General features: G+C 59.2%; 1 protein-coding gene across 1 annotated transcript; it reads right to left on the minus strand.

Moving 5' to 3' along the window:
- Nucleotides 1–1,261: 1,261 nt before the first annotated feature.
- On the minus strand, nt 1,262–6,208 carry LOC121475747 (RIMS-binding protein 3A-like). The gene has a single exon (XM_041729288.1). It carries the CDS (start codon nt 6,206–6,208, stop codon nt 1,262–1,264), a length of 4,947 nt encoding a protein of 1,648 aa, XP_041585222.1.
- Nucleotides 6,209–9,017: the final 2,809 nt, after the last annotated feature.

Below are 9,017 nucleotides of genomic sequence, written 5' to 3' on the forward strand. Positions count from 1 at the left end.
GTGTGTGTGTGTGTGTGTGTGTACCACAACTGCTGCACTAGTTCCTATATTTTGTGAGGGTAAGGCAGCAGTGTGTCAGGTTGATACAATCTCTGGATCGGTTCCGTCCCAGTTTCTGCCTTCAGCTCCAGTGGAACCCTCTGGACCCCATTCCCCAGGGAAACTGCTAGTGGCTCCAATCCTTCTGCCTGTGAGGAAATGCTTCTGGTCATTTCCTCCTGCACCCAGGCAGGTGGTGCCCTTCTTTTGACATCATTGTTGGACTCAGGGAAACAAAGAGGTGTCAAACAGAAGCAGAGAAGGATGAAGACCACATTTCCTTCCTACTCTCCCAGAGGGCGAGCCTGGAAGACTGTGGGAGCAAGCAGCCCTGCAGCTGTGTGACCTGATGAGAGCCCCCCCCCCCAGCCTCAGAGGCTCTTCTGTAAGATGGGGGAAATAGGGAAACGCCCTCCCAGGGAGATGCACTGGGGAAAGGGGTCAGTTATTAATGCCATGCACAGTGGGATCCCCAGTTGGGAGATGCTGATCCCACCTCCACCAAGGCTGACACCCAGGGTCACAGGCACCAGCATCAGTCTTTGGGGCCCTGGTTCCTCAGCCTTGGTTCTTGGCTGACCCCTTGATGGCCCTGCCAGAGACCCTAAGCTGAGGTCCCCCTGAAAAGGAGGTTCCCTCCCCTGCTGGAACACTTATCTGCAGTCATTGCAGGATCCCCAGACAGAAGAGAGAGGGGGGACAGGTATATTTGAGTTTCCCTTGGTTGTGCTTTTACTTCTAAAGTATTATCTTTCTTTTTTTTTTTCTATGAACATTTTAATGAGTTGAACATAAGATAGAAAAATAATGTTCTGGTCAATTTTTTTTTTAAGAGGCAGGCTTTTCTTGTAAGGACACTCTGACTTTCATACAAGGCAATGGAGGAGGAAAATCCTAAAGAAACTCCCAGAGAAAATGCATACTGAGCACAGAAAAAGGCACTTCTCCAAACACCATTGTGGTCACTGACAACTCCAAAACAGCCTGTCGGACTCTCATGGGCTGCTTGTTCGGTTTTCTTTGGGCTCAGTTTAGATTTAAGCCCTGCTCCTCTCAGAGGCTAGGGGACACCTGGGGACTGCCATCAGTTACCCACAGTGACGCTTGGAGCAAGTGCTGCTCATGGAGATGAGGAGGGGTTCTGGAGGTAGGGTCCCAGTGCTTGCTTCTCCTCTGGTGGGGTGTGGGTGGCCAGTGGCCACTACCCCGGTGGGAGCCTTGCTCACTCTCCATGGAAGGAAAGGTGATCCAGGAGGTGGGCTGGGACCAGGCCCCTGTGACCACCTGACTCCCCGTAATAGAATCCCTTGTCATCCACAGGCCCGTAGACCGTGACCACATCCCCTGCCCTCAGTGAAAGCTTGCCCTTCACCCTGCCCCCTGCACACCCATCCTTGGGGTCATAGTCCAAAGCTGCCATCATAGTTGTTGGAGTCCACAGTGGTGACATCCTCGGGTTCCCTTGGGGCATAGGAAAGGAGCCCTGGGGGCTGGTGAGCTCCCCAAAGTCGTCGAGGTGGGCCACAGGTGGCAGGTACTCTTGCACTGGCAAATGCCATCTCCCATCAGTCTGCTCTGTGCCCACCTTCACCTCGGCCACCAGGTGGCCAGGTATGTTGCCCACTTGCCCATTGCATTCACCATGGTAGAAGCCACAAGGGTCCTGAGAGCCCCACACTCTCAGCAACTGCCCTTTCTGGAAGGCCAGCTCCTCCTCTGCAACCTCGGGGTTGGCAGACATCACCAGAGGGTCATAATCAAAGAGGGCCACGAAGACCCTGACCAGAGTGTCCACCCCTGTCCCCAGTGGTGAGGGGGCACCCCTGGACATCTTAATGACTTTGCTGGACGGAGCTGGACAAAGGGCTGGGCTGGACTTCGGGAGCTGGCACTCTCTCTTGCCCCTCAGAGCCTGACCTCTCCCATTCTGAGTCTTAAACTCCTTTCTCTGCTCTTGCCTCTCTGTGCCCCATAGACTGAAGCACACCGCCTCCTCCTCCTCCTTCTGCAAAATGTCATGGAAATCTGACACATATGGTTGGCTGGTGTCCAGTTGGGGAGGGATGAACACTTGGGGATCTTGCTTTTGCCTAAGGATCTTCTCAAGGGCAGGCTTTTCCGGATACAGTTCTTTTTTGAGCCTACACTCTGGAAACAGATGAATGACTCCAGAAGCAGGGCTTTGTCTGGTGCCCGTGTGCCAGCAGTGGTCTTCTTCTTCCCTAGACTGGCCACTGGGCAGAGGTGGTCTGTGGTTTGGGGAACTCTGCTGGAAGAGCAGATCTTTTCTGAAGACCTCCTGGGCCTCTGTAAGCCCCTGGGCTTGGCTGGCAGACCCTGCACTTGCACATTCTCTTTCTGGACTCAGGCTGGGCATCGGGGACTGCCTCTTTGGGGGCTCTTCAGTGAAAGCTTCTAGAAACTTGGCTTGGGGCTCCCCGCAGCTTCCAGGAGTATGGGAGCTGGTTTTGGCATTCACGGGAGCCAGCGCCAGCCTCTGAGAACAGACAGGGACAGTGACTCTGCAGATAGATGGGTCACCACAGGTGTAGTTAAAGGAAGAAGTCTCTGGCAGCCGGTGACAGGTGAAGCAGTCCTGAGGGATCTGGGCTGGCACTGAATCCAGGGACTCTCCCCAAAGTGACATGGTTCTCACAGAGACATTCTGGGACATCAGGGGCAGCTGGACCTGGGAAAGTTCCAGCAGGGTGCTCCCGGCAGTGGCATCAGCAACCTCCGCAACCTTGAGCCCGTCAGCATACACAGAGTAGCCAGTGACCTGGACGCCATTGGATGACCCAGCAGAGTCGATGGTTACGGGGAGCCAGCTGACCACCAGGAGGCCTGGTGAGGCATGGCGCTCCACCAGCACATCCAGGGGAGGGTCAGGGGGTCCTGCCAGGGGTGTGTTGAAGGTGATGGTAGAGGACATTGTTTCCCAGTGCACCTGCAGCAAGTCCCAAGGCAGCTGCACCTCCACCCGTGCCTCGTACCGCTCACCAGGATGCAGGCTGTGGAAGGTGTAGCAGCTCACACCTGCTGGGGTCAGGGCATGCTCCTGGTCATTGAGATACACCATGTGGATGTAGCTGCTGCTGCTGTGCACCCAGGTAATCTTGGCCGATGTGGCTGCAACACTTTGCAGGTGTAGTTGCGTGGGGGCCATGCAAAGAACCCCTCGGGGTCCCAGAAGGGGTCTGGAGAAGCCCTTCTTCTCCACACACCGCAGCAAGCCCAGCCAGCTGTCTTCTATCATGGCATCTGAGATCTCTGTTGCCACTTCTGCCTGGGAGCCTGCCCTCACCATCTGGCATGGCCCCTTGTCCATAGCCTCCTGGGCTTTCCAAGGCAATAAGCTGTGACCAGTGTCCTCCTTCAAACGCGTGCCCTGTCCAGGTGGGAGTTGAGTGGGGCCAAAGTCAGAGGATTTGGAAGGCAGGCAGCCCAGGATGTCACTGTCTGGAATCTGCTCCACCAGGTTGGAGGGCACCAGCCCCCGTCGGCCATCCTCAAGCTCCCCTTCATAAAAACCGTCTTCATCCATGTCCCCAAAGATATATACATAGTCCCCAGCTGTCAGGGGCAGCTCACTCTCTGGATGCTCATTAGGGCCCTTAAAAGGATTGTAGCTATACCGAGCCAGGAAGATCTTGAGCTTGGGAGCCAGGGGGGGCTCTGGGTCCCCCCTTTCCAAGGTGGAGGACACACTGTCAGGCTCGAGATCCTCCACCTCGCTAGCTGTGTCCATATCCAGAGTAGGACAAGATGGCACTGTGGCCCACACGGACTCCACCTCAGAGGAAGAGTTCGACTGGGAGCTAGCTTTCTTAGCCTGGGACCTGGAGTCCAGAGGTCGATTGGCTGGGACTTTGTCTGGCCCTTGAGGGTCACTGCCTGGCTCCCCGATGGCAACTGGGCTTTCCAGCGGAGAAGCTTCCCGACTCTCCCGCTTGTCTCTGCTGCGCTGTGAAGATGCTTGGTCTTCAGGCCCCGGCTGGAGCTCGGTCCTTCCGCTCTCTCTAACTTGAGCCTCAGGGGCTTGGGGGGCCTCTGGGGCTTCCTGGAGAGGGCGACCAGGCTGACCGTGAAGCGCTAGCATCTCCTCGCGAGCAGCCTGGAGATCGTGCAGGGCCTTCTGCAGGTCGTGCTGCAGCTGTTGCTGCCTGTCCTGCCCGCGCGCCGCCTGCTGCAGCAGCTGCTCCGCCAGCATGCCGGCGGCGTCGCGCTCCTGGCACGCGCGGCCCAGCTGCCTGCGCACGTCGTTGTTCTCGGCCGCCACCTTCCGCGTCCAGTCGGCCTGGGCCTGCAACCGCGCGTTCTCCTGGGCCAGCCGGGCCCCCTCGCGGAGCGCCGCCTGCAGCTGCGTCTCGGCCTCCTCGCTGCGCCGCCGCGCCGCTGCCGCCTGGGCGCCCAGCTCCTCACAGTCGCGCCGCCGCGCGCCCAGCTCCAGCTCCAGCGCCTGCACTTGGCGCCGCGCCTCCTCGCACGGTGCGCCCTGGCCGTCCGCCTCGGCTCGGGCGCTGCTGGTGGCCTGCTGCCGCGTCAACTGTCTCTGCAGGCGCAGCACCTCCCGCTGGGACTCGCGCTGCAGCCGGTCCAACTCGCTGATGTTGAGCCACTGGGCTTGGGCTTGGGCTTGGGCTTGGGCGGCACCCCCGCCAGGGCGCAGGCCACTGCCGAAGCCCGAGGCGACGCTTGCCTGCAGCAAGTGGCACTCCTGTCGCAGCTCTTCGATCTCCTTGTCCTTGGCCAGCAGCGCGCTCGCCTGCTCCGACAAGTCCCGGGCGCGCTGGCGGGAAAACGCCTGGCACAGCTCCAGGCCAGCGAGGCTCTCGCCCGGCACCGGCGCGCTCACAGCCCGCAGGTTGGTTTCTTGCAGCTTTCGGGCTCGGTCCTCTAGGCGCCGCGCGAGGCCTGTAAGCTCCGCGTGCTTCACCTTGAGCCGCTTCACCTTGTCGTCCGACTTGTCCTGGAAGCCTGCGCGCCGCAGCTGCGTGTTCTCCTCCCGCAGGCTGGAGCAGCGGCGTGCCAGCACCTGCAACGCCTCGGACAGCTCCGAGTTCTGCTTCAGCAGCTCCTGGTAGTCCAGGCCCGGCGGCGAGGGGGTCCCGGCTTCGCAGGGCTGGCTCCCGGAATCTTCTCCCGGCGGATCGCTAGGTCTCCTGTGCTCGGATGGCGGCGGCGGGGGACTCGGGGAGCCTACGATGGAGGCGCCTGGCGAGGAGGCCTGCTCCTCGGATTCCTTGGGGCAACTGAGGGTGCTGTCGAGAGAGCGGGAACGCGCTGGTGCCAAGGAATCCAGAGAGCCGGCGCGCGCGTGGAGCAGGCCGTCTGGGGAGGTGGAGCACCCGGCGGGCACCACGTCTAGGGAGCGGGAGCGCACGCGGACGCCAGAGCTCAGGCTGTCAGCATCCAGGGATTCGAGTCCACAGACGGACTTTGGGGGCCCGTGGGCGTCGCCGGCGGTATGCGGGGGCGGCTCTTCCGAAGCGTGCGAGGCTTGCGGATCGTGGGAGCCGGGCAAAGCGGGATGCCAGCGGAAGTGCTCTAGGATGTACTTGAGGAAGAGCTGGCGCTCCACGTCCAGCGCCGCCTGCAGGTGTCGGATACGTGAAGCCTGCTCGCCGTCGGTGTCCCAGCGGAGCTGTGCCAGCACTTCCTGAAGGCGACAGCTGCACTGAGCAGCAGCGACCTCGGGCGCCCCCGCGCGGCCACAGTAGCCACGGTTCACCAACTCCTCGGCCAGCTGGCGCTGCAGCTCCCGGGCCTGGCGCAGGACGCCGTCGCGCTCGCGGTGCAGCAGCTGCCGCAGCTGCCGCATCTCGGCCTCTTTCCAGCGCAGCAGCTGCCGGATCTCGGCCTCGCGCTCCCGCAGCACGTCCTCCTGCAGCTGCCGCAGCTCCCGGCCGCGCTGAGCCTCCCACTTGGAGCGCAGATGGTCGACCAGCTGCTGCCGCTCCCGCTCGGCCGCCTCCCGCAGCTGGCGCGCCTGGGACGCGAAGCGCTGCCTCTCCGCCCGCCCGCGCGCCCGCTCGGCCTCCAGCTCCGCCCGCAGCTTCTCCAGCTCCCGCCTTTGCTCCTCCAGCACCGCCGCCGACGGACCCGGACTACTCGGCTTCTTGGGTGTCGCGCGGCCGCCGCCCGAAGGGCTGGGCGAGTCTTTGGTCATGGTGGCCACGGCCCGGCCAGACGCCTGACTTCGCCTGGGCCAGGCCGCCGCTAGCCAACGGCCACCGCCCCCGCTGCGGCCAACCGCCCCGCGCGCCCCTTCCGGCGCCCTGGGGGTCTCCGCGCGCACCTTCCGCCTCTGAGCGCGTTCCCCCACCCTCTGCTGCGGGGGTACTAGCCTGAGCTCCTCTCCTGGCTGCCCACGCGGGAGCTGGGCTCTAGACACCCTTGCTCAACGCAGCCCGTGTCCTTCTGGGAGGCACAGGGGTGGCTTTGATCCTAGACCCTTCCGTGTTCCTGGTGTCATGTCCTTCGTGACCTGCCGGGGGATACTCTCCCAGGCACTGTACAATCCCTTTCAGGCCAACTTGCGACAGGGCAAGCGCTGGCCACTGCTCTGGGCCTGGAGGGAGGGGCTCCCTGTGTGGGTCAGGATCAGGATGGGGTGTGAGCAAATCCCGTCGGGCCCTGGCACGGGTTCAGGTGGCCTGTTTGGCCTAAGTGGCTGGGAACCACAATAGAATACCCACCAAACCTTCTAGGGGAGGGTGCATCTGGTGTCTGCACCCTCGAGGTGCCTACCCTTCCGCGGACCCCTGAGGAGCTGGGCACTTGCATGCATTATCTATTTAAACTTACTATGCTCTTTTTACAGATGAGAAGTCTTGAGCACACAGTCTGGGCATGGTGCCTGCTGAGATAACAGAGGTAGCCTCCTTGGAGAACCAGTCTTGGGCTATGTTTTCTTGGTTCATTGTTAGGGTCATCTTTAAGGACACTCTGAGAAATAAGGACCTCTTCATGGTCACACCTCCTGGAAGTAGCTTAGTGGGGAGTCACACCTTGAAAGTTCTTTTTTTTTTTTTTTTAAGATTTATTTATTTATTCATGAGACAGAGAAAGAGAGAGAAGCAGAAACATAGGCAGAGGGAGAAGCAGGCTCCCCACAGGGAGCCCGATGTGGATCGCAATCCAGGATTCCAGGATCACACCCTGAGCCAAAGGCAGATGTTCAACCGCTGAGCCACCCAGGCATCCCTCACTTGAAAATTCTGCCTCCGGAGTCTATGGGCACTCTGAGTCCATCTGCCCTAACTCAGAGTTGCAGCTGAGAAGACCACTCCCCAGTCTTTCTCCCAGTGGGGGGTCTCACACTTTGTATCTTCAGGAGAGAAGATCAAGTAGAACCCAGAGTGGGGGGGGGCGTGGCCAGGAAGGAAGGTTAGAGAATGAGGACCCCATGGGGGCCCAGCCCCCCCCCTTTGTCTGGCCCAGAAGTGCCCAGGGCTTCTTGCTTCTCCAAAAAGGTAAAGTCACAGACCGTTAGGAGCCCAGCTTGTTCCCTACACCACCTCCCTGGAGGAAGCAAGGCCAGAGAACTTTCTACTGGCTCTCCAAGGGGCAATGTGGTCAGACGGGGTTGGTGTATCTTTGGAACCAAACAATCCTTCAGCTTCTTGTGCCACTTCCATGTCCTCATCTGTAAAATGGGCTAACAACGCAGCCTCTTTCTATGCCGTGGGACCCCCCAGAGTACCCTGACCTCTCCGAACATCCATTTCTTCCATTTGTGAGGTTTCGATAAAGTGAGGGCACATGGTGCCTACACCAGAGTAAGGCTCTGGTTGGCAGCTACCTGATTTTAATCCCAGTCCCTTTTTTTGCAGCTAGAGAAACTGAGGTCTGCAAGCAGAGATTTGGCTGAGGCCAGTCAGGGCTGCTGTGGTAGAAGCAACACAGGTAGCCTTTGTGCTCCCTGGGACTCACTCCAGATGACTCATGGCAGATGGGAAGCCTCAGAGACCTGGGTGTCCATCCAGGCTCTGCTACTTTTTGGCTGAGTGACCATGGCTGGTTGCTTCACCTCTCCTGGCCTCTACACGATGGATGTATTGATAACCCCAGCCTTCCATGGTTAGAGAGAGAGACACCAGGACTCTGTCAACTGATGGCCAGGTGTGCAATAGGAGCTGCATCGAGGTCTGTGTAAGTTCCCATATTCCCATCTAGGGCTTGGCCTAGACTCTCACAAGCTTCTTCCCGGGAATCTAAAAATCCTCCTGCCTCGAAGCCCTCTGAACCTTTGCATGTGTTGTTCCCCCTGCCTGGGATGCCTACCTTGCCTAACACAAAAATAACAATGCCCCCTGCAGACCAAGAACCTGCTATGTGCCATGCTCAGTGCTAAATGCTTGCCATTCATTATTTACACCACCCATTTTACAGATGAGAAGTCTCAGGCCCCTGTGGAGCAAGAGTTTTTGTCCACTTAACTAGTGCTAACCTTGTCTTGTCCATTAGCCTCAGCTTAGCAGTTCCTCCTCCAGGAAGCCTTCCCTGATTCTCCAGGCTGGATCCGGGCCCCCTAGAACTCTACAGCCCTGATTACTCTACCTGGCACCCCCTCCATTTGGAATATGGATATATCTGATATATATTAGTGTCCCTGCCTGGAGTGATTTCAGAGAAGGAATAAGTGAAAATTCCCTCCCCAGAAAGGAGGGATTGGGCCCTAGGGATAGGCAGGCAGGAAGGGCACAGAGGTCCCTGTCCAACCTGGCCACCCAGCCTGCCTACTTCCCATACTCAGGTACCACCTGGCATCAACTGAAGCCCCTGGCTGAAGCTCCTGGCTTTGGGTTGCTGTAACAAGGCTTTGGACAGACACCTTAGGCTGGAGTGAGGGTCAGGCCTCATTAGAGATGTTGGTGAGGTCCAAAGCTGTGTAACACACATACATACACACGCTCATGGCCTCTCTAGGCCTGGCTGCCAGTGTGGCTAGGGAGCTCAGGAGTCTCCTTAAATCG

This window comes from Vulpes lagopus, chromosome 14 (assembly GCF_018345385.1).
Source record: "Vulpes lagopus strain Blue_001 chromosome 14, ASM1834538v1, whole genome shotgun sequence".
NCBI classification, from domain to species: domain Eukaryota; kingdom Metazoa; phylum Chordata; class Mammalia; order Carnivora; family Canidae; genus Vulpes; species Vulpes lagopus.